The 27,313-nt window shown below is 32.9% G+C and overlaps 1 protein-coding gene across 4 annotated transcripts in view; it reads right to left on the reverse strand.

Annotated features, from left to right (window-relative positions):
• Positions 1–1,044: 1,044 nt before the first annotated feature.
• LOC140881339 (disease resistance protein RPM1-like) overlaps positions 1,045–27,313 on the reverse strand; it is a 50,759-nt gene continuing 24,490 nt past the window's right edge. The window contains exons 1-4 of one of the 4 annotated variants that reach the window (XM_073286569.1): positions 4,715–4,785; positions 4,539–4,584; positions 1,669–3,945; positions 1,045–1,602 (exon numbers count right to left, since the gene is read on the reverse strand). In XM_073286569.1, the coding sequence (XP_073142670.1) occupies positions 1,123–1,602; positions 1,669–3,882 (2,694 nt within the window). In that variant the 5' untranslated portion in view covers positions 3,883–3,945; positions 4,539–4,584; positions 4,715–4,785 and the 3' untranslated portion in view covers positions 1,045–1,122. Of the gene's footprint in view, positions 3,946–4,538; positions 4,585–4,714; positions 4,786–27,313 lie in introns of those variants that run through there. The other 3 variants (XM_073286568.1, XM_073286567.1, XM_073286566.1) reach the window with 3 other exon arrangements.

Consider the following 27,313-nt stretch of genomic DNA (forward strand, 5'->3'; position numbering starts at 1 on the left):
GGAAAATTGGATAAATAAAAAAATAAAAAAATAAAGCCAATTTTGTTTTTTGTTTTTTAAAAGAAGAAGAAAAACAAAATTGTTGAGTTAAAGAATTAAAAAAATTAAAAAACGTGGAGGGAAAAAAAGAAGAGAAAACAAACGAAAAAAAAAGAAAGGGAAAAGGCACGTGTGCTGTGGAGGAAACGGTGCCATTTCCTTCAGAGCACCCCCTACTTATGGGATCCCCCACGGTAGGGGATCCTGATCCAAAAAAGTGATGTATAACTTTAATTGTGGAGGATTTATTAATAATCTTCATAATTTTCTCTACAATTTTTTCTTGAACATCACCACATTCTATCCAAAAAAAACTCACATCATGTATTTTTCACCCAAAAAATATTTATTTTTTCAAAGAATTAAACAAAACGATCAAGTGAAAACCACTTGTGATATGCAAATGATTTCGAAAGACAACCCCCCCAAATCACAGTCCTATCGTTCCATGGAACCAAAATATAAAATCCGAAGAAGTTAAGGGAGGAGGAAATTAAGGCATAACATGTTTTAATTATGAAAGTAAGGTTTTTTTATATACTTGAATGTGAAAAGCAAGCACCTTGGGCTATGTCTGTGCTGAATATTTTTCTAGTTTAAAAGAGATCGAATGATAGCACTTTAATTAATTTATTCAATAAATTAGTCAATTTGATCCTTAACTTTCTTATTCCAATGAAAAGTTTTAAAAACTTTTGTACGTGGATATATAATTGGATGCTACGTACCTCAAGGCTATATTATGCATGGCTTATATTTTATCACATGTGCTTTTCGATGTAGTATTCACCAGGTCCAGCAAGCATCTCATTTATCGAAATTCGTAATGAAAAAGTACTGGGGCTTGATCTGGAGTTGTAATAATTTAGTATATATACTTGGTGTGATTTGCTTTGCGTTAGTAAAATTTTGTTAATTTTGATATCAAAAGATGTCTCTAAAAAAAGGCGGTCAACCCAAAATCTAAAGAATGATCACATACAAAGCTTTCGATAGATGTTAGCAATGAATAAGCATGCAATCCTGCTCAGAAAGTATTTTTATTTTTATTTTTATTTTAAAAAAATAAAAATAAAATTGGACTCAAAGCTGTTGTAGTTTCCATTCATTACTGACCACATCCTTTTCCCAAACCTCAACTCGAGGAACATGTGCAAGCTTCCACTCCTGCTCAGAAAGTCTCCTCTTGAATTTCTCCGACATTATTGCGATGCTCACATGCTCAAGATTGCTCAAATGCTCGATGCCCTCCGGCAACTCCTCCATTTCTTCACATTCCTCTAAATCCAATCGTTTCAAATGAGGCATGCAATCTTTCTCCACCCTCACACTTTTCAATCCTCTTAATTTCAAAAGGCTCAATCTTTCAAGCTTCTTAAATTTTCCGCCCTTGAAAATTAATTCTTCGCCTTCATATGCAAACATACCCATCTGTAGGCATACCAGCTTCGGCAAATCTTCAAGGTGTTGTAATGGATCCTCTATGAGTCTACTCCACCATAATTGTACTGCAGTGAGCCCATGAAGCCAACACAACCACCCAGGAAACTTCTCCAAATGGACCTGTAGGATAATTGTATGAAGAAATGGCAGAGGTAAACAAGACAGAGAGCTATCCAAATCTATCACCTCAGCCTCGTTAATGCCTGAAATGTATAGCCACCGCAGGTTGGTAAGCTTCACCAGCGACGAGCAAAGATCTCTTCCATCTTCTCTTCTCAGCTTTGTGATTCCTAATCTTCGGAGTTGAGTTAGCTTCCCTACTTCTCCCACTATTTTAATGCCATCTGTTTCGTCTGCATCTATCCAATACAGCGTTTGTAAGGAAGTCAAGTAAGATCCTATTTCATATGGCGCCTTCAAGCCTTGTCCCACATAATAGGACCCAGATCCCATTAGGAGATGCCGAAGTCTGCGAAGCTTCAGAATCTCGATGGGCAATTCTGTCGCTTCGGATTGATACAGATCTAACGTCTCTAGGTTTTGAAGATTTCCTATTGATTTTGGAATCACTTTGATATTTGTACTACTTAAGCCCAGATATTTCAGGTGATCTAATTTCAGTACCTCATTCGGGATGCTTTCGATTGGAGCCTTTCTGAGATTCAATACCCTCAAGAGTTTGCAATGGCCCAAAACCTTATGGAAATCGAGTCTTGATTTTGAATCTGCAAAATCCAACCAAAACAAAGACCGAAGATACTTCACGTTAGAGAATTCTTCTCTCTCTTTAATTCTACCATGAATTGCCATGACTCGGATCTTATCAGGATACACCATTTCTCCTCCCCCTCCGCTGGTTACTTTAAAAACTTTTTGTTCTCTTGATTTTGATACGATGTATTCTCTTAGAATGTCGTGGATACGAAGCAAATATGGACTTCCATCATCATATGTATCTGCTACCTGGATTAGACTTCTGTTGAGAAGATCATTGAGATAGGTCTCTGCCACTTCTTCCTGTGTCATTCCTTCTTTTCCCTCCACAAAACCTTCTGCTACCCATAGTCGAATTACTTCCCACTTCGCGAGCAAATAATCTTCTGGAAAGATGCTCAAGTACAAGAAGCATGCTTTCAGATAATAGGGCAAGTCATAATAACTTAGAGACCATAATCTGTTCATTCTTTTGAGATAGTCTCCCTGTAATTCAACACCAATGGTACGCTCAAATATTTTCCAATCTTCAAAATTGTTCTTCTTGGTTGCTAGAAGTCCACCGATCACAACAATTGCAAGCGGCAATCCCTGGCATCTCTTTAAGATACTTTCCGTGATTTCCTTTAAATAAGGAGGACAAGAGTTTCGTGGAAATGCCTTTCTGTAAAACAACTGTTTTGAATTCTCAACTGTCAAAGGATCTAAATTATACAATTTGCCACAGGTCTCGCTACAAGCAGCGTTGCCTATGTTGTATGAGCGAGTCGTGATGATGATTCGGCCACAAGCACTCTTCCTTGGAAATGAATACCTGATGGATTCCCATACATCGATTTTCCAAACGTCATCTAGGACAACCATGTAAGTTTTATCCTTGAGAAACTTATAGACATGTTCTTTCATTTCATGATCTTTCATTGCTTCCAGATTTTGAGGCGGTTGTTGCTTGACTTCACGAGCAAGCTGGTTAATCATGTCTCGCAAAAGACCCTCTAAGTTGAAATTTTCTGAAACCGTAACCCACACATGGCTATCAAAATTGGCCTTCACCGATGCATCATCGTAGACCTTTTTAACGAGGGTCGTTTTGCCCAACCCACCCATGCCAACCACTGAAATGACCATAAGCCCATCATCAGTATGCTTCAGCCACCCTACAAACTGTTTCTTTGGTTCTTCAATGCCCACAACCTCCTCTTCTTCCAATAGAAGCGCATCACCTCGAGTGTCATACGTTTTGCTGCTTGATCCTTGTTGATCCTTGAAATCATAAATGCCTTTCAATGTCATCTGAGTCTTGGAAACGTTTTCCATTCTCAACTTTATTTTTTGGAACTCAGACGCAATTTGGTGGCGGACCATCAGTTTTTTCCCCACGGCATAAGGCTTTTTGATGTATCGTTTGTATCCATCTGCATCAGGATGTACACGGGCGAGTTTGAGCATGTATGTTTCAAGGACATCTTCGGTGTCGTAAGAGATCTCGCGCACTTTGTTGACCCATTCTTTGAGTTGGGGATCAGTTTCTTCTTTCTCATCAGCAGCTCGAAGGAATGCCCTCATCTGTCCCAATTCATCTCTAATATACACCGCATTGTCACCGATCCCTCTAAGCAATTCTTGCTCTTGTTGGAGGAAGAGAGTAAGCTTATTGAAGAGAAACGATGCCGCACTCTCTGCCATTTTCGTTCATTCAAGTCCTTGTTGTAACACAGCAAGATATAATGATTACGATCGATCGAGAATCTATTATGTAAAGAACATAAAAACCATTTAGTGTTTCTATATGTAAAAGATCGTCCATTGATATCAAAAGGCGAGAAAAACAAACTGTATATATTTTTAAAAATTTAAAAATATTCGAAATTCCGCCAAAAAATGTCTGAGAACACAGAATCTGGGATGATGGTGAAGCACACAAAATCATTTCAATTTTAATAAATGTATACAACTAAACATGATCTAAGAGTGAAGAATATTACTGATCACCAAAGTTTCCCACACCTCATTTAATTTGAACACTTAAAAGGTAAAACTTGGTGTATATTTGTAAAGGATCAGGTTGAGGGTAAATGCATCCTATATATTCCTGGTGGAGTTAGTATTTCCAAAGAGAAAATAATTAAAATTTTAAAGCCCTTTCGAGTGTTTTTATTTTCATGATGACTTTAATAGAAATGAACAAAATTGATCATTCATCTTCATAGATATATATATCTTTGTTTTCCTCTATATAATGAAATCATAGCTAAATCCCACATAGAACAAGTAAGAATTGTATGATCAAATTTTAGGATACATGACGATTCGATTCAGTGGTGGAATAGAAGACTAATTACCTGATATTGATGCAGTCTTTTGTAAAGGCCTGATTTAATTGTTTTTCTGCGCACCAAAAAATAGATATTTGAAGATAAGTGACACAGATCTATAAAGAGATTAGCCATGAATTAAGAGCTAGCTAGAAAAATGGTTTGCAAAAGAATCAATCATAATATATATAAATAATACAGACCTCAATTTATGACATCCATCAGCTCCATTATTATTTCTTCTCTTGGCAAATAAAATGTGGTAGGAGGAGATGTATAAGATTATTGGACCTCAGTTTATATAATACCTTCCCCTTGGCTGGAGGAGTTGACTTGACCCAGTTCCAAGTCTTTAGTGGTTACGGGTTTTATACGCGTAAACTACTTGTTGGACTTGTCGACATGTAAATTACGTGCTTTTTTTTTAAACAGAATTTAAATATTTAATTAAAAAATTTAATCGATAACTCTTCATATCTCTTTAATTCTTCATTCTTTTTTTAAAAAAAATTACATTTGGACACACTTAGAAACATCATTCCAGATATCAATATTGGTGATAACTTTGATAGTATCATTTTGTATCAATATTTAATGATTTCTCAATATTATGCAATATATATTTAACATAATATAAATTTTGTCCAAATGTCTAATACATTATTAAAATACCAAATACCAAATACAAAATATATAAAATAAAGACATGTTAAAACTTTTCCAGCTCTAAATTATGTATATTTTATCGATATTTAATTTTGAGAAAATTGTATATATCATCAATGTGAAATCCCGGGTTTGTTGATAACTTTTTATGAAAGTTTTTTGAGCTAATAACCCCTTGTGATTCTAGATATATAGCATACACCCTTCCAACTAAAAAATGACAAAAATACCCCTACTTAAATAAATAATTTATTTTATTTTATTTTATAATTCTATATTTAATTCAATAAAATAATCAAATTTTAGTCAAATAACTATGAAAATTATATATAATTATTTTATCTTAATATTTGTTATACGCAAAATATATTTTAATAATAAATTGTATTATTACATTAAATTAAGTAATAAATTTAATTATTTTTTAAATAAACTTTAATATTTAAATTAATTAAAGTGATTGTATAAATAAAATTAATTGAAAATATAAGTTAACACATTGATGTTTTAATTTAAAATTTCAATAAATGTTGATAAAAGAGTTTATAAAAGTCATTTAAGTACATTTTAGTCATTTTTAGCCGGAAGAGGTGTGTATGTTACAGATCTAGAATCACATGGGGCTACTAGCTCAAAAAACTTTCATAGTAAGTTATCAGCATACCCGACATTTGACAGAGTGATATATGTTACTCCCCTTTAATTTTTTCCTTATAAATTGACAATCTCGCCATATATATTTAATAAATTCATTAATAATTTCAATTTCTAAATTAATTATTTAAAAAATTAATTATTCAAAAAATTAATTATTCAAAAAATTATATTTTAATATATAGATATCATTATTAATATATAAATTTGAGCCAAATTTTGTCACCTTGGGTTTAAACACCTTGGTCTCTCCAAATAGCATGTACAGGACCATCTTCTAGTGAGAATATATATAACTAAATTTGAGCCAAATTTTGTCACCTTGGGTTTTAAACACCATCACTTGCTTTATGTAAAGAATATACATAAAATTCTTATACAAATTTTCTTTGAGCCTTCAATAATAATACTACAAGCGACCACATCAAAATTTAGCTAAAAATTCTAATAAATGACAATGCACAACTTTGAATACAGTTACATGTCACCATATGTACACTTGTCCTGTGTTCATACAATTGGCATGCAAACATGTTGGTCATCTGCAGTCCATCTTCCTCATAAAACAATTAAATTTTGAATAAAAACCACAATCAAATACATAACTGATATCCTAGTAAGATATCCCGGGTGGCTAGGACCCGGGGTTACCTTGGATGATGGCATAATCCGGAGGGTTTAAGCACCCGAGATCCCGGGAAGTTGAAAGAAGTCCGGATAAAAGCAGGGAGCCTGGTATCTAGGAGTAAGCCTTCGGAGGGTAGAAAAAAAAGAAAAGTTGGTGGGACCCAAGCTTTGCTACTCTTAGGGCCAGAAAACAGTCACGTCTACTTAGAGTATGTCAGGTTCAAATCACAGACCCAATCATTACTAACCACATTCCGACGAAATGGACTCTTTCCTAAAGTTATGGGCTAATAAATACTTGTTCTCTCTCTATTATATATATATATATATATATATATATATATATATAATTTTACTGTACTAAAGAATTCGGTTGATTAGATCCTACCTTATCTTTTAGTCTGCCTTTAGCAGATCAAAGTTTATGAAAATTTATCAAATTATGTATTAACCCCCTTCTACACACATATTTCGATCCTAATAGTTACTAAACATAATTGCTTACTACAAAAAGGAAAAAAAAAAATTAAATTACTACAAAATTTAAGTTACGAATCATATAATATATTTTCGTGGCCAAAACACGAACTCCACGCATCTAGAGCTGTCAAAATAGGTTGGACCCACTGGATTGACTTTCCCAATCACACTAAACGGGTGGGTTGGGTGGATAATTTTTCAATCCGCCCAAATGATAGGCCGACCCCTCCAAGCAGGGTCGTCTCTAGATTATTGGAGGCCCCAGGCGAATTTTCAAGGGAAAGCCATATATAATTTTTTTAAAATTAAATATCAATGTGATTACTTCATTTAATAATCAAAATTCTGAATTCTTTCAACTAAAAATAATGGCATAAAATATTTCTTTGAAAGAAGAAAAAAATCTCTCAAAAGAAAAAGGAAAGAAGAAAAAAATTAAAAAAAAAACATAATGAACTCCTTAATCTCATGAGTCATAGATGAAACATTGCATAATACAAATAGAATAAGAATAATCAAACAAAGAAACATAAATAATTTATTGTTATCACAAAATATAAATTTTAATTTTAATACTAACACATGCAAGGAATAATTATAATCGAATTGAGTAAAAATTAATCCAAGATCCAAATGCAAATGACAAGATTTTAACTCTCAGAGACAAGAAACCAAATCAATAATATAGTAAAAAATAAAAAATCAACCTCAATATAAAACTAGACAAGAAATAATATTCAATAAAAATGATATATAGTTGACCTAATTTGAACAACTTAACTCACTGAGTAGGGCAATTTAACCAGAAATATTTTTTTAAAAAACAAAGAGAGTAAAGAGGTTTCTAAGAAAACGTTCAAAAAATTGATTACCGTTTTAAATTTTGAACAAAATATTTAAAAATCTCTCTAAGATTTTAATTAAAAAATTAGTAATAAAAATTTTGAAAAAATTGAGCCCGCATCAAAAGAAGGCCCTAGGCGGCTGCTATTTTATGATTATCTTCCTTTTTATTGACATGCAAATTATCAACAATACTCCGGTGTAGTAGGGTGAAGAGTGAAGACAACACTATGTATCGATATTTGGATTATTTTCAATAATTTATTTTTTTCTTGATTTTAATTATGATGTTGGTTTAATATTGTTTGTGAATACTATAATTATATACCTGTTGATTGTTCATCAATCGAAAGAAGATTAATTAATTAAAAATAACTTTAATTACGTCAAACTGTTACAATATTATGGATGTCAAAGATTTGGGTGATCAAAGAAAATCATAATCAAATCTCCGGGAGATGGTAAAGAATCAATATAATATCACTTCCTTGTAATATCATAGTTACCATACACGAGAATTTCTTGTACCTATAAATAGGTCACTCATGTAATACTTTTGATATATTGAATTTACTTGTTTTCTTTGCATGTTCTTTGGTTAGTTTCTACTTTATTTTACAACACGTTATCAGCACGATTGCATGATCATTTTATCTATGATCACCGACTGTTAAATATTTTGTTTTTCGTTCACGTCGTACTCTTCTTTTTGCGATTAAATACCTACGGTATGACACATATCATGCATCACCGTCACTCGCACGATTGAATATTTGTTTGCCAAGTGTTTCGTCTCCTTTTTCGGTTGACATTCATACTTTGCCTTATATTTTAAATTATGAAATTAAAGCATGATTATATTAACAATATTTAATATGTGATATGATGATGAGTGTTTTAGTTGTTTCTTTTTCAATTCTTCCAAGACCATGATGACATGCATTTGTTTTACGTTTTTTTGTTTTGTTCGATTGGTTATCATGTATCATAAATTAGACGTAATCTTTCTAACTCTTAAACGTTTCGAGGCATGTTTTTATTGTGTGCCATGCACATGCTTAAATTCGATCGGTTTAATTAATGTTATTGATTTAAGATTTTTGTGTCATATAGATTTCATCATGTCGAATATCTCAAAGCTTGAATTTGCCGCTCTTGATATCTCCGGCAAGAATTATCTCTCTTGGATACTAGATGGTGAAATACATCTAGATGCTATGGGTATTGGAAATACAATCAAAGATAAAAATAATGAATCACTGCAAAACCGTGCAAAGGCTATGATATTTCTTCGTCACCATCTTCATAATGGTTTGAAAATTGAGTATTTGACGATAAACGATCCTCTTGATCTATGGAATAATTTGAAAGAGAGATATAGCCATCAAAAGACGTTGATTCTCCCAAAAGCACGCTATGACTGGATGCATTTGCGCTTACAAGATTTTAAGTATGTAAGTGAATATAATTCTGCATTATTTTGCATCAGTTCACAATTAAAATTGTGTGGAGAGAAAATAACTGATGATGATTTGTTGAAAAAAAACATATTCCACATTTCATGCCTCTAATGTTGTCTTACAACAACAATATAGATAGAAAAGTTTCAAGAAGTATTCTGATTTGATTTCATGTTTGCTTGTGGCTGAGCAAAATAATGAGTTATTGATGAAAATTCATGAAATTCGTCCCACGGGTTCCAACCCATTCCCTGAAGTGAATGTGGCAATGCATGATGAAAAGATGAAACAAAATAAGACCGGATTCGGTCGTGATCGTGGGCGTAGCCGTGGCCGTGGGTGCGGTCGAGGACGCTTTCATCCATATGGCCGTGGGCATGAAAAACTTCGTTACTTTAACGATGGTTATAATAATAATAATGATCAAAGGAATGGAAGTTCCAAAAAGTGTGGTAATGACTAAGAGAAAAATGTTGAAAGTGGTCAAAATGATAAATCAATGAATTCAGAAAATGGGTGCTATAGATGTGGAGATAAAATTCATTGGTATAATAATTGTCGTATATCGAAACACCTTGTTGATCTTTATCAAGCATCAAAAGAAAAAGCAAAGGATGCTGAGACTAATTTTATGTATCAAGGTGATGATTTAAGTGTAGACCCATCTCTGTCTGCACATTTTGACGTTTCTGATTTCTTTGAAGATCCGGAATAACAAATTTGATCATTTGATTGAAGATGGAAGCGTGCAAAATTATTAAATAATTTGTTTATCGTTTATTTGGTTATTTTGATTTAATTTTGATTTATATTTATGAGTTATTTAGGACTATTGGTTTATGAGGTTGGTTTGACTATGTTTATCTATTATTAATAAAAGTTATTTGTTTCTTATTATGAATAAAATATTTTATTTTTATGGATTCTATTATTGTGAGTAGAATATGAATTTTGGACAGAAATCAATATAGATTTATGTCGTGTTGACAACGCAATGTTCAACACAATTTTTGAAAGTACAAGCATTATTGAAAGCTCTAGAAAAGTAAATATTATATGGAGAGACAATGTTACTCTCTCATAAGTCTCAAAGAAATTTATTGAGCTTTCAAGATATCCGTCGGAATGGATATTATATTGAGACTATAAGCCAAGAAGGAAAATGATATCTTTTATTGCGAAAGAAATGTCGAGAAAGAAATACATTGTTGAAAAATTATCGACATTTACTTATGGCTTATACTACACAATAAATGTAGTGGAAACGAATGCAACGGTTAGCCAAGAAATTCATTGATATGAATATGTTTATGACTTGCCATAATCAATTGGGAAATCCCAATTTTACAGTGATGCAAAAAATAATATTGAGAATTCATATGGGCATCAATTAAGAAAGAGATATTATTAATGTTAAAGAATTCTCATGTGTTGTTTGTTCTCAAGGCAAATTATAAGCCTTCATCAGCTAAAATTGATATTGATTCATATACAAAATGGTTTAGCGAAAAATTTGATTAAGCGTCTCCAATGAATAACTAACCATTGATAATGAGAACAAAACTCCCCAAATATTTATGGGGATATGATATTTTGTGTATAGCAACACTTATACGCATCAGATTGACTAGTTACCATGAATTCTCCCCTTTACAACCAGCTTTTGGCCAAGAGCTAAAGAATAAATTTGCATATGCGATGATTAGGGGGAGAGAATATGAGATCACCAAGTTAATTAACTTGGAATGCATCATTACATCATTTTAATTATCGGACAAATGAATGTGAACTTGAAGTTCAAGAATAGTCCATTTGCAAGGTATTGCAAGAAAATTAGTGGATGCATTTAATAAGAAAAATGGTAACTAAGTCACACATAATAGCTGCCAATGCTCCAACACAAATTGATGTTCTGAAAGAACAGTCAAACAACGAGCTCGAATCAAGCGTGGTAGAGAAATTGGATCCAAAGATAAAAATCCACGAAAAGAAAAGGAGCAATAATATAGATGTCCATGTTGAAAATATGATTCATTAATTGATCAGTACGAAATGTAGATGATCAAATCCCCGAAGAAGTTCAAGTACTTGAAAATGAAGAGATCTCGATAAATTATGTCAAAACGGGGAAATTATTTAATCAATTGAAATTATTGTCGACAATAAAGTTTGCCCATGATGTGGCATTTGATGTTATGATCTAGATCCTAAATCTGTTAATAAATGTCGTTGTAGACATGATTGGCCAAATTAAAATATTGCAATACAAGAAGAGTTAAACTCAATAGCAAAACATGAGTTTTTGGGACCTATGGTCCAAAATTTTTGGAGTAATAGATGCAATTAATTTTGATATCTTATAGGTATATGATACAAGCGACTTATTTTATTTTAATGCTTGTGATTTGCAATTGATTAGTTATGCAGATATCTTATTGACAAACTGGATGCTTGTTACTTATGAGGAACACTTATATCTCTGAGATCTATGAAGGATATGAGGCATGCACTTCAACTGAATTAAACAAATTTGCTCAAGTGATAATCCGACCGAGTTTTCATCGAAATCATTGCTCACATCAACTTTTGAGAAATTGGTGTACAAGATCGGAATGCAATGACTTAGAGATTTCAAGTGATGTTCGCAACATGGGAGTTAATTCAAACTGCACTCTTTTTCCATTGTCCATGATTTTTCCCAAGTGGTTTTTCATGACAAGGTTTTTAACGAGGCAGTTGAGCAACGAGGGATGTTGTACTCTTTTTCCTTCGCTAGGCTTTGATCCCATTGGGTTTTTTCTAGTAAGGTTTTAACGAGGCACATCCGTCGAATGACAGCCAAGGGGGAGTGTTACAATATTATGGATGTCAAAGATTTGGGTGATCGAAGAAAATCATAATCAAATCTCCGGGAGATGGTAAAGAATCAATATAATATTACTTCCTTGTAATATCATAGTTACCATACACGAGAATTTCTTGTACCTATAAATAGGTCACTCATGTAATACTTTTGATATATTGAATTTACTTGTTTTCTTTGCATATTCTTTGGTTAGTTTCTACTTTATTTTACAACACATGATTAAATCGATTATAAATAGTTGTTGGTTTATGCGATTTCAGATGAAAAATATATTTAGATTGATCATTTTCCTATATCCAATTTAATTAATTGAACTAGTCTAGCTTAAGTTATGTAATCAAATGCTAGCACTTAAAGTTTTTTTGTTTTTTTTTTGGGTTGTGTGTGTGTGTGTGTGTTTTTTTTTTTTGTTTTTTTGTTTTTGTTTTTGTTGAAGCGAGGGTTGTGTACTTGTGTTTTAAACAAACAATATCTGTGTTTTAGTATTAAAATTTTTTTAAAAAAAGGTTTAAAACATATAACATTTTTCTTGCACTAGAATCGTTGTACTTTCCATTGGTTATTGACGACATCCTTATCCCAAACCTCAACTCTGGGAACATGCGCAAGCGGATGCCCTTGTTGTTTCTTCTCAGCAAGTCTCCCCATCAATTTCTCTGGCATATCCACGAATCCCACGAACCCAAGATTGCTTAAATTCTCCATTCCTTCACAATCCCATAAATCCAATCGTTTCAGATGACGCCTTGAAGCCTTGCACCCAATCATAAGACTACTAGGAGATGCCGAAGTCTGCCAAGCTTCAGAATCTCCATGGGCAGTTCCGTCACTTTGGTTTGCTCGAGATCTAATGTCTCTAGGTTTTGAAGATTCCCGATTGATTTTGGAATCACTTTGATCTTTTTTCCTCTTAAGCCCACATATTTGAGGTTATATAGTATCAATACCTCATTTGGGATGCTATCTATTGGAGCTTCATTTAGATTCAACACCTTCAATAGTTTGCAATGCCCCAAAACCTTATGGATATGATCCAGTCCTGATTTTGAATCTGCAAACTCCAACCAAAACAGAGAGTGAAGATACTTAACGTCCGGGAATAATTCTTCTCTTATTGTCCCCCTGTAATTCAAGACCAATGGTACGCTCAAACATTTTCCTCTATTCAATGGTCAAAGGATCTAAATTATACAAATGGCCACGGGTCTCGCTACAAGCAGCATTGCCTATGTTGTATGAGCGAGTCGTGATGATGACGCGGCTACAACCACTCTTTCTTGGAAATGCATACCTGATGGATTCACAGACATCGATTTTCCAAACATCATCTAGGACAACCATGTAAGTTTTGTCCTTGAGAAACTTATAGACATGTTCTTTCATTTCATCACCATTCATTGCTTCCAGATAGAAGAGCATCACCTCGAGTGTCATGTGTTTTAGTACTGCTCCATTCTTGATCCCTGAAATCATAAATGTCTTTGAACCTCTGTTGATTCTTGGAAACATTTTCCATTCTCAACTTGATTTTTTGGAATTCAGATGTGAAAGAAACGGTGTACGTAGTTGTTATGTAAAATAAGGCAGTGTTGTCGTTTGTGTTGTAATACCACAGACAACACAGTGCAGCGGAAATTTAAAGCGTAAATTTGATTTTTTGGAATTCAGATGCGAATTGGTGGCGAAGCATCAACCTTTTCACTGAGGCGCACAACTTTTTGATGTATCTTTTGCATCCATTTGCATCACGACGTAGACGGTCAAGTTCGAGCAAGTATCTTTCAAGAATATCTTCAGTGTCGCAAGTAATCTCGCGGACTTGCTTGACCCATTCTTTGAGCTGGGGATCACTTTCTTCTTTCTCATCGGCAGCTCGAAGGAACGCCTTCGATCACTCTAAGCAATTCTTGCTCTTGTTGGAGTAAGAGACTAAGCTGATTGAAAAGAAAGGATACCGAACTCTCTGCCATTTTTAATCGTTCATGTCCTCCTCCTACCTAGCTACGTGGGATGGAATGTCCTGCAAGATATAAAAATTACAAGGAAACTATTGTCAAATGTTAAAAGATGTAGACTTTAGAGTCTTAAAATTTTAGTTAAATGGAATAATTGATCATCCATTTTATAATCAAAGTGGTTAATTGCATATTAATAATTGTATTATTTGATATGCTAAAAAAAATATTTGAAACATATAAAAAATATTTTAAAAATAAATACAATACATCCCGTAATATCTAAAAATATCATAATACGTGCAAAAATTATGGTATTTTATATCAACGCGGAAAAAATATTTTTTATAGGCAAATGATTTTAAAGCAAAAGAAAATAATTTAAAACTACTAAGACTTGGCAGATATAAAATAGAAATTTTGGTAAAAAAAAGTTTGAGGATAAATAACACATTTTAACCAGTGGTGGGTTTATTTATTTATTACAAAAACTATATTTTTCGTTTTTATTATTTTATATGTTCAAGTTTACATCAATCTAAAAAATAATTCTATTATTATAGTGTCTTTTATAACGAAACTTAAATAGTGTATGAGAGAGCTTTTAGGAAGCACTTATCAGCTTTTCGTTAACAAAATTTCACAAAATTTCAACTTTTTATTAACGAAAAGCTGAAAAATGCTTCTGAGAAGCTCTCTCAAACACTACCTTATATTGTCGAATTTCAAAATAACCAATTGATATTTTAAAGAAACTAAATAGTGTAATATACGATGGCATGACAAAATATATACATTGGACATTTATTCGTTTCAAAACATAACCTAACACCCAACACATTCTCGATTCATTAATCGAAAAACATTTCTTTAACCTTGATACTTCTTCGTTTCTTAAAACAAATGTAGTACCCATTGAAACCCTTACATTCACATATTAATTATTTACGAATTCTATACATCATTCGTGTTTACAACAAAAAATTCCAAAAAGCGTCCTTTAAGTTGTCTACATAGAGAGATGTGGTCATTTAATCGATCAAAATTTGATTGGAAAATAATTTTTTTTGTTTAATAACTTGTCTCTTTTTTTGTTTTGGTCTACTGACTTTTCAAATTTTATTTCTGGTATAATAACTTCTGAATTTCAGTTATTTTGGTTCATTTACCACCATAATGTTCAATTTTTATCAGAAAATGTTGATTAGATGGTGACTAAAGTCTAAAGCTAATGTGACCAAAATTTAGGAATTTTTTTTAAAGTAAATCAATTCACTTGGAAGCAAGCAACATAAAAAAATCAAACAAACTTTATAAGTTTTAGACATTCTGACATAAAAAGTCAATGATTGTGACCATAAAATGTGTTTTAAAACCACTTAATTATCAGCGTTTTCGATGAAAATTGAACATTTCGATAGTAGATATATTAAAATAGCCAAAATTAAGAAGTTATTGTACCAAGGCAAAAAAAAATATTGAAAATTAATCTACTAAAACCCAAAAAGGACACGTTACTAGATCAGAAAAATAATTTTTTTCAATATGATTTTATTGCAATAAATTATATTTTCCTTCCACATTTATTCGATTTTCACCAGACATAACACGAGCATTACTTACATGTCAAATTTAAATTGAGAATGTCGATGAAAATCACACAAAAAATGTGCAAACATAAAAGAATAAAAAAATTATATGAGCAAGATTGATGTGACATCTTGTACATCCAATAAATTACTGACACGTCAGTCGTTGTTCATGTAGGTGTCACGTTAGTTTCCCAGAAGATCAAACTAAATATATAGTAATATTCATTAATTTGGTACACAAACTATTGATAAAATGTCAAATTTATACATAAACTAATGAAATATATTAATTGGTACATGATCAAATTAAAAAAAATCAAGTTTACTCTTAATCTAAATTGCTATTAAGTCCAATTACTATTATTAAACTTTGATTAGGCAGGAGCCTGTTGATCTTATTTTTAAACTGTTGAAGCAAACATAATCATCATTTTAGTTTTTCAAAATATGATATTGTTTTAGTGTGAATTCAAAAAATTTTCAACATTAAAGATTTAGATTATGAAAAAAACAAATATCATAGAAAAAATATCACTCATTATCTCAATTTGCATAATTCTAATGACCTAAATTTCTCCATTTTATTTTAAGAATTTATAAATTTATATTTGTTTTACTCTTGTTTGAATTTAAATAAAAATATATAAATATTTATTTTACTATATTTTTATCGATATTAAATATATTTGTAGTCGTATATAATATGACGTATTTATTGAATGTTGTTTTATTAATATATAATTTTTTTGAAAAAATTGATAAGTATTTAATATATGTAGAAAAAATCATTTTTATTATATATTTATTAGTATTTTAAAATTATATTATATTCGAATAAATATTTTATTAATTATTAAAATATAATATATTATAAAAGTAATAAGATACTTATTTCATATAATTTTTAAATTAATATAAATTTATTTTTACTCTTTTAATCAATAAAAATTATTTTGAAAAAAAAAATGTGCACTTAATCGAATTTATTAAAAATAATTAGACTTAAAACAATTTTACTCAAAGGACAAAATCCACTTTTTAGTTGGATTATTTACCAATTAAGTCATTTTTAACAGTTCATTTGTTAATTTAACGTTTTATGAATAGTTCGTGTATCAAAATGAATTTATTTATATATAACAATTAAGTTACTCAAAAAAAAAAAGGACAATTGAGTCAGCGCTTACCAGACCAATTTTAGAAGTTTCCGTATCAAAACTACAATATGATTCAAAAGTGGAGTAGAAGACTTGCCTGATGTGGTCGTATCTATCTGTTATAAGTAGTACTTGATTTAATTTTTCTGCACGGGAAAAAAATAAAGCATATTACATTACAAGTGATACACGTAATTTTCTAATGTTGAAGTGTAGGTGATCGTGATCGAGACCGTGTTACAAAATGAAATTTTAATATGGGTAATCTATGTTCTCCATTTGTTATTTTAGTTTTCTATATGGACAAATTTCTTCCTGTTTTAGTCATTGTAAGTTTATCTTTTACGATATAAGTGTTGATATGACGTCACAAATGTTACTATCACGTGGTCTAATACTAACATCATGTTGGAAAAAAACTAAAATTACGGGAACGGAAAAAAAAATCAAATATAGTAGACCAAAGTTGAAATTTTATAAGAAAAAATCGCATATATTACTCCTGTGTAAAATCAGGTTTGCTGATAACCCTCTATGAAAATTTTTTAAGCTAATAATCTCTGTGATTCTAAATATGTATAAAATGACGAAAATATCTCTGCTTTAAAAAATAAAAATATTAATAAAAAATAATTATATATAAGTTTCATAGTTATTTAACTAAAAATTTAATTATTTTATTCAATTAAATATAAAATTATAAAAAAATAATTTAATCATTTTTTAAATAGGGGTATTTTCGTCATTTTTAGCTGAAAAGAGTGTGCATAATACATATTTAGAATCATAAGAGATTATTAGTAAAAACTTTCATAAAGAGTTATCAGCAAACCCAGGATTTCACAAGGGTAATATATGCAATTTTCTCATTTGATAATATACATAACCAGAATAGTAAAGTGTCAAATATATAATACCAAAATTGAAATCTTTCCTAAAATTTGCCGATGAATTAAGAAGAAAATGGTGACCATATTATATAATTTATCTACAAAAGAATCAAAGAATCAAACTACAGATAGAAGATGAAGTATATGTACCTCCATTTCTGTGATCCCTAGGCTCAATTATTAGCTGCTTCGAGTTGTATTATTTATAGAGTGAAAAAAAAATTATTCGTTTCTTGGCAAATAGAATGTGCGAGGAGTAAAAAAGAATAAAAGGAAAAGGTCAACTTTATTCCTTTCCTTGGAAGGAGTTTATCCATTCCTGTTTAAATTTGAAGGTATACTTGCTTATGTTAACTATTTTTTGAACTTATTCATATTGGAAAATTTGTGTTAGGATCGAAAACATGTATAGAGGGGTGAATATATATTTTTAAAATATTTTGAGCTACAATAGCTCGTTCTTGAAATGTTCAAAAATGAACCGAGCACCGAGAGATTATATTGAATTTGGTTACAAAATCAAGCGGAAAACACTCAACATTATCTTCTAAAAACCGATTAAGCATTTTGAAAATCGTTTGAAACAATGCAAGTTGTTATGATAAAACTAGTTTGGTTGAAGATTTCATCAAACACTTTATATGCTATATTTTGGTATTTTATCGAACACATAAAATACTTCAACAATGCATCACAAAACAGACAAACAACAAGTAAATGCGATAAAGTAAAGAGACGCGAATTTGTTCATAGAAGTTCGAAGGTCAAATCATTCTACATCTCCACTTCTTCCGTTTTCGGAAGGATTCCACTAGAAGACTTTGAATATTACAACTTCTTGTAACTATTCCACTCCAATCTTAGGACTTACCAACTTCATAAATCGGAACTCCTATTTTGTCTCTCTCAAATGGACAACATATCCAAAACTCAGTACAAAGTTTACAAATATTTGTACATTTTTTAACTTCTTTATGCAAAGACTCACACTCAAATAATTTATAAAGATCATATATCAAATGTGTGTGTGTGAGTTAGGGTGTGAAGAACTTGACAGTGAAAGCTCAAAAAATCTGTTGTGTTCTTCACATCAAGGGCAAACTCTCAACTAGCTGATGATAAATTTGTTTAGACGCCCTTCTTTTGTGGACAAGCTTTAACTAGCTTATCTTTTGTTCGTCCACACTCTTGTTCTTCAATCTTCAGATATTATATTATAGCCTGCATCAATGTTATAAACTATAGATACAAGAATATGACCGTTAGTAAATGTTTTGTATTGTTTATTAAATTGAAAGGATCATATTTCCGCTTCTAGAAACTTTCCTCATCTTCTGTTGATTTTGAGCTCTACTGGTTTCAACAGCTAATAGTTGCATTGGCTAATAGTTTTCAGTGGCTACGGGTTGCATCGGCAACTGGTTTGACTTTTACTGCATTTTGGAGCACAATGCTTTTCAGCACTTCTGATTTTAGCACTGTTGTTTTCAATATTCACGTTTCTTGTTTATATATACTGATTCATTAACTTCTAGGCAAAGTAATGAAGATAAAAGTTGTAGCCTTTCTCTTATAACGAGAAAGATATGCTCCAAACACTCAGCTGTGCCAAAAATTCTGCTCTGCAGATTTTCAATTCGGAACTAGAGAATTTAATATAGTTTGTCAGCTCTTTATGCTCCGATTCAGACTTTGACTTGTAAATATGATTTGTAGAACATTGTCTTGTATTCATAAATAATACTGAATCATTCCTTTTGGATAACCGAGCTGCAATATATGGCTAAAATACTAGAACTGCTCAAACTCAACTGATGTTTTTTTTAAGCTCATCTAATTCAGTTTCAGTTCAGTCTTGAGATGTCAGTTTGATCTTGATAACATCCGAAATATTGGTCCAACTAGTCTGAAACATGACTAGTAGAGTTTTGAGTTGGATATTTTACGATTTTGGCGTCTGGTGATTTGGATCATTGAGCTATGAGATATCATCAAAATAATTCATCTCGCTAGAAACTAAGGTGTGATGAGATTTTGTTTCAGCAGCCCATCACTTCAAAAATATGATGTATGATTATGAACTACACACAATTAAATATGTTAGAAATACAATAAAAAGTTTTGTTATCATCAAAATTAAGATTGTTTGTATTTACGGACCCAACAATTTGTATTTTTAGCAATAAATTATTTTAAATTTTAAATTACTTTGGATTTTTAATTGATTATCATTCACCATTATTTTTTTTCTATTTGCACATTTTACAAATCATTTTTGGTTCACCATTTATAACAATTATATATTACTTAAAATTCTGTGTGTGTATATATTTGTGTGTGATTTGAGATAGTTGCAAATTAATAAACTTGCAATCCATGGAATGGACCCTAGACAGGTGTTTTTTTTAAAAATAAAATAGTGTACTAAATCATTAAGTTTTGACGATAACAAACAATAATTCATTGTTGTAGATCTTTCCATTATATTGTGTAAAACAGGTTCTCGACAGCTTGCTTTGAAGATCACTCGCCCGGTCGTGGGAAGTCACTCTCCTAGTTACATCTAAAGCTGGCACTCACCCGGTCTTAAACATTTTGAAATGGGTGTCTAACAAGGTTTCAATATTGAAGATTCCAAGGTTGCAAGATTGTGAAATATGTGCTAGATTGAAGATTGCAAGATTGTGAAACGAGGGTGTGGGCGAAGTAAAGGGCCGACCTAAATGTGTTTGGGTTTTGCGTGTTAAGTTCAGAATATGATTTGAATCCATTTACTTGTACAGTTCTATGATTTGTTCACGCCTCTGGTCCTTAGTTTCTGAACTTTTTTTTTGTATTTTTCTGTAGTGTGCATTGCATTAGAATTTAATTTTGAGTGATTTTTAATACTAAAAAAAATGTATATTAAATTTTATTTTTGAAATTATAAATTTTGGTTTATTTATAATATTAAAATTTGTATTTTATTTTTTATGCTTTTTTTAATATGAAAAACGACAACGGATTTATCCGTTGTCGTAGGAGGTCTAAAACTGTTGTAACTGATGATATTGTTAAAAGCACGCCCCTACGACAACGGATAAAATTCGTTGTCATTTTATTCAAAAACAACGGATTCTCCCCTTTCTCTCAAAGACAACGGATTTCTTTGAGAGAAAAAAATCCCTTGTCATTGGGGCGTACTTTTAACAACACCATAAGTTACAACAGTTTTTAACTCCTTACGACAACGGATAAAATCCGTTGTCTTTTTGTGTTTTTCTTGTAGTGGTTGTTTAAGATTTTAATTAAATGTGCAATATCTGTTTGTAGATGATTTCTGAGTGGGTCACTACATTTATTAGTATCAGAACATGCATTAGATTTTGGGAAATAGAACTTCTGTTGGGATTTATAATAATAATCGTAACGTATTTTGGATTTTTCATGGTTTATATATGGTATTGTTCAAAATTATTAGTGTTCGTTGTATTTTGTTATTTGATGATCTAGTGTTTTATTATTTAAATCCAAAAGGTTTAAATTCTAGGGGTTGACTTAGACCTGATTGTGAGCACAAAATCTTTTAAGGTGGGGAGAATATAGTAACCGACTTCTGTTCTAAGTAACTGTCTAATCATGCTTACAATGGTTAATGCTTGATCAAGGAATCATAATTTGGGTTTACTGAGTATAAAATCGGATTTAAGACGTTCGGAAATGGTCCGGAGGGTTCCAAGGACTAGAGTGGTTCGAAAGGTCCGAATTGTGTCGGCAATAGTGTGTTGTTAATCAAGGATACGTGTTCAGTGGACAAGGATTGGAAGGATGATCAGAGGGTTCGAAGAGAGTTTGGAACGTCCGAACTGGATATCGGAAGGTTCGATCTTCGTTTATAAATAAAGGAGAAATTTCTTATAGTTGTTTTAGGTGTGGTTTTCGAGCCAATGCCTAGCTATTTCTTAGTGTTTTAGTCATTCTTTGGAATCTTTTGCTTATTGTTTCTGATTTTGGCTTATATTTTGAGTCGGTAGTATACCCAAGATGTGATAGTGATGATTTGAAAATTGAAGTTCTTGTTATGAACAGTAAACATAATTATTAAATTGTTCCACCAGGTTGTTGTCACGAAAAAAATTGTTGATATCCAATTCTTGGATTGTCGTAGATTTTTCTAGCGGCTGTCAAGCATTCAAGTTTCTCATCTTTAAGTTGCTACTACATTGTTAAGGAATGCAGTCATGTTAGCTGCAATAATGACCGCTTAATTTGGTGTGATAAAGATCTACTAGCAAGCGCACCAGTTCCAGTAATAAATATTGGACAAAAATCCAGATGTCAAACCCACAGGGACTGTTATTTTGTACCAAAATATGATTATTTCTTCTTAATCTAGAATAGCAAATAAAAGCGATTTCAGATTTTAAACTAAGAATAAATTTTCAAATAAAATTAAATTAATTAAAACGCAGAAAGAATTAAAAATTGAATTCAAATATGAGAAAAGCTCGATGAAGGACACGCGTAGGTACCGAACAAATCATGTAGCATGTAGCTGATTCAGGACTCAGATTTAATCTTAAATTGCGGTGAATTCTCCTAACTTGTTTAAATGTCTATTTCTAGAAAAATTAAACCTGTTCAAATATTGACGAATTAATTTTCATGATTCTAATCAAACTTGAATGCATTAGGAACTATGAGAACTCAGTTTGCACCTAGAACCGCACGATAAAATCGAATAATATTTCTAATCAACTTTACCTTGCGTTAATTATTAGAGTGATCAAAATCAATTCCTCCTCTATCGACTTAGAATCGATTAACATGCTAGCAAACAATTGGCCAGATCATTCACAAGACAAATATAAATGTAATAATCAATAAAATAAAACCAAATCTGAAAAATCCCAAACAAACATCCAAGTTTTTTACATAGATTTGTTCGGCCCAATCACGTGTCCTCGATCGAAAAGAAACGACTACTCACTAATAGACATACTTAAAACAGAGTTTTAATCATAAAAATAAAACTAAGAATAAAAAGAAAAGTTTGTAGAATTCTTCACTCCAAGTCGTACGCATAGCCGCCTCTCTCTTCAAAAGTTTGGAACCCAAAAAAAAAATAAAAATCTTCTATTTATAGTGTTCGGATCCCGTACCAATTAATTTCATTCACAAAATAGGATTCTCAAATAAATCTGACGGCGGAACACGAGCTCGAGCAAATGGAATTCTCGCTCAAGCAAAGCATCATAGGCAACTTTCTGGATCAACGGTGATCTCGCTGGAGCGCGCCTTCACTATTAAACTTCTGGAATTCTACTCCCGCTCGAGCGAGGAAATATCTCGCTCGTGCGCGCCTTGCAACATTCGCCACTGGATTTGACTCTCGCGCTGGAGAGAGTTGTAAACTCGCTGGAGCGCGTGATCTTCTTCAGGTTGAATGCTTTTACATTCTTTTTCTCCTAAAAATCTTCGAAGTGCCTACAAAATAAAACGGAGAGTAAAACGCACACACAATAAATAAAAACTAAATAAGACACAATAAAAACACAATAAGTGATAACTACATTTTGTATGCATATTATTGTGATGTTTTTATTTCGTTCTTGCATTACTTCGTATTATTTTATATGCGTTTTGTGTCGTTTCATGTATATTGTTCACATCATTCCCCTTGGTTTAATTTATAGGAAACTCGACATTTGCGATGACAAGACGCTATTTCCTTTGAGATTGAAGATCGAGTTTAGGCGCATGATTTAGTGCAAGCTTCAGCAACAATTACGTGAATGAATGAGAAGAAGCTGGAACAAAGGATTCAAGTACAGAAGCATGGACTTCGAGCTGCGTCAAAGAAGAACAAATGAAGATCATGCGCTGATGAAGAGATGGAGGGCGCAGCTGGAAGCGCAAACGCGCAAGGGAGCATAGTGAACAGCGCAAGGTGTTTGCAAACCAGTTGTGATCTGCGCTAAAGGAAGGCGCTATCGCGCATGATTGAAGATGAAGGGCACATGAGGGAGTGCTAACGCGCAAGAGAAGATGGGAATAGCTGAAACTAGCGCTAACAAGGAGGAATGAAGCGCGATAGCGCGTGGAGTTGTGATGAAGAGAAGAGAGCAAGCGCGATAGCGCTGAAGAGGAAGCAATCGCGCAACGTCTGTGTATGAATTAATTCTTCGGGCAGAAACATGCTCGCGAGCGAGAGGTGGTACTTCGGAGCAGAAGAGTGCTCGCTCGAGCGAGACCCTATGCTCGCTCGAGCGAGCCGCGGGACCAGAGTTTTACTTTTGGAAAATTCTTGCTCGGGAAGGATTTTATCTTTTTAATATTTGGGACCTATAAATATTTTTTTTTAGCATCAGAATAAGGGTTCCAGTTCCATATTTTCAGAGACGGCGGCTTCTACAACTTGGGAGAGAAGATTTCTCGTTTCTTCTTCTTTTCTTATTTTTATTTTCAATTCATGATCAAAAACTTTGTTTGAATTATGAAATTGATTCTTGAGTAGTTTGCTCTTTCGATCAAGGCCACGTGATTGGGCCAGAAAATTTATGTATAAAACACGTTTGTTTATTTGAGATTTTTAGACTTCATTTGATTTTATTGATTATCGAATTTATATTTGTCTTGAAAATTTTTTGACCGGTTATTTGCTTGCATGTTAATCGACTCCAAGTCGACAGAGGAGGTTTCGATTTTGATCACTTTGATATTCAACATAGTGTAAAACTGACTAGAAATAGAATTCGGTTTCATTATGCGGTTTAGGTGTTTACTGAATTTTCATAGTTATTCATGCATTCGAATTTGATTAGAATTACGAAAGATTGGTTCATAAATATTATCGAATAGATTTGATTGTTCTAGAAATAGTCCTTCGAACAAATTAAGAAAATTCCCGTGAATGAAAATTAAGTCTGATATTTTAGATTGACTGCTTGTTACATGAATTGTCTGGTACCTACGTGAGTCCTTGATCGAACTTTTACCAAATTTGAGTTAAATCCAAATTTTCCAGCTCCGTTTTAGTTTATTTAATTTTATTTGCAATTTTATTTGTTAGTTAAAAATCTGAAACCATCCTTTTAATTAGTCTAGATTAGGTAGAAATAAATATATTTTGGTAATCATTTTTATACAGTCCCTGTGGGTTCGACACTTGGACCTTTGTCTACTATATTATTACTTGACCTAGTACGCTTGCTAGTTGAATTTATTCACACCGATTAACGCGGTCAAGTTTTTGGCGCTGTTGCCGGGGACTGTTTATGATATCAGAATTTTTATTTCGCTTGAGATTAGACTTTTGTTTTTTTTTTTTTATTAAAAATTCTGAATTCCTCTCTTTTCTTTGTAACTTTCAGGTGCTAGGATAGATGGCGGACAATCGTACTGTTTGGGATATTATTAGGCCGCCAGTTGAAGGTTATGGATCTAGCATCGTTCGCCCCGCTGTTGAGGCGAACAATTTTGAACTGAATCCCTCTACAATTCAGCTGATCCAATTACAAGCTAGATTTGGGGGTACGTCTGTGGAAGACCCCTACGCTCATCTGGAGTGTTTTCTTTCGATCTGCGACACGTTCAAAGTTATTGGGGTAACATCGGATGCAGTGAGACTGCGGTTATTCCCCTTCTCTTTACAGTGCGAAGCCTTGGAGTGGCTTGATGACCTGCCGACTGGTTCTATTACTACTTGGACGGAGCTTGTCCAAGAATTCCTAAAGAAATACTTCCCTCCTATGAAGATGGCTAAGTTGTTCTCTGATATTATATCATTCAAGCAAAAGGAGGGAGAATCTCTACATGCGGCGTGGATCAGATTTAAAAAGATTTTGAGGATGTGTCCTCAGCATAATCTCATACAAAGCCAGCAAACCCACACGTTCTATAATGGAACCGATCATTCGGTTCGATCTATGCTGGATGCTGCGGCTAATGGATGCTTGTTCAGGAAGACGCCAGTTGAAGCCCGGGAGATCATTGGCAACATGGCAGAGAGTAACATTGGGTGGCCGGATGTAAAGAGAGAGAAGAAGGCTGGAGTTTTAGAGGTCGATGCTTTAATGGCCCTGAATGCTAAGATTGACGCGCTGACACACCAAGTGGCACTCATGAAAACAGCACCGGTAAATCAAGCACAAGGGAATATGCAACAAGACCGGCAGTTGTTTGAAGTTAAGACTGTGAATTTTATGGGCAATCAAGGAAGGCAAACGTACAACTCCTACAACAACTATAATCCGAACTGGTAGCCTAAGCAAGATGAGAAGAAGCCGAGTTTTGAGGAGATCATGATGAAGTACGTGGCGGGTACTGAGGCTCGCTTGCAGATTCAGGAGAGCATGCTGCAGAAGCTGTAAATTCAGATGAGTCAGATCGCAACCCAATTATCAACCCGGCCTGCTGGAGCTTTACCAAGTAACACTGAACCAAATCCCAGAGGCGTGAACGCTATCATGGTCGTGACTCAAGAACAGTCTGAGGAGCAGCAGATGGGCGAAAAGAATAGGAAGGAGGATGCGCGGACTGAAAAATCCTCCAAGGCAGATAAGAAAGGTAAGACTTCAAAATTTGAAGTTAATGATAATGTTGATATTTCTACCTTACCTTTCCCCCATAGAGCTAAGCAATTGTTATTTGATTCTCAATTTAAAAAGTTTCTTGAAATCTTCAAGAAACTGCATATTAACATACCTTTTGCAGATGCTTTAGCTCAAATTCCGAATTATGCAAGATTTCTGAAGGACTTGCTGAAAAACAAGAAGAAATTGGATGATATTACACAAGTCACGATGAAGGAGGAGTGCTCGGCGGTGTTGAACAAGAAGCTTCCACCTAAAGTGCAAGATCCAGGGAGTTTTTCTATACCCTGTCATATTGGAAGTCTGTCTTTTGATAATGTGCTGTGTGATCTAGGGTCGAGCATAAATTTAATTCCATATTCTATTGCTCGAAAAGTAGGTGTAGAGAATATTGAACCTGCTGCTATATCTCTCAAATTTGCTGATGGTTCTATTAAATATTCGAGAGGGATTGTAGAGAATGTCCTAGTCAAGATTGATAATTTAATTTATCCTGTAGACTTTGTTATCCTTGACATGGTAGAGGATTTAGAGGTTCCCCTGATTTTAGGACGTTTTCTTGCTGCTAGTAGTGCGTTGATTGATGTTGAGAGAGGAGAGTTGGTGTTGAGACTGAACGATGAACAAGTAGTTTTTACTATGTCTAATTCGGCTACTGAGAGCCCAAGTTTGAAAGCTTGTTCTGCTATTCGTTTGATTGATATGATTGGTGTTGAAATTGATGCATGTCAGCAGGTGCAGTTGTCTGCAGGAATTGGTCAAATGCATAAAATTTTTAATGATGTAGCATGCAAGTGCAGGACTGATTCGAGTTTTTCACAGACGATGGATAAACCACCTTGAATTTCGCCGCTCAGAGAGGAGTAAAGTCGGGCTATAGACTATAAATTTAGCGCTGACTGGGAGGCAACCCAGTGTTTTTGCTTTTGTTTTTGTTTTGTTTTTATTTGAGTTTTGTTTTTTGTCCCATGCCAGTTGGTTGTGCCTGCCAATATTCTAGAATGCTGATACCGTCCCGAAGGATTCTGTCAAGAAGGAA

This window comes from Henckelia pumila, chromosome 2, assembly GCF_033568475.1.
Source record: "Henckelia pumila isolate YLH828 chromosome 2, ASM3356847v2, whole genome shotgun sequence".
Taxonomy (NCBI): domain Eukaryota; kingdom Viridiplantae; phylum Streptophyta; class Magnoliopsida; order Lamiales; family Gesneriaceae; genus Henckelia; species Henckelia pumila.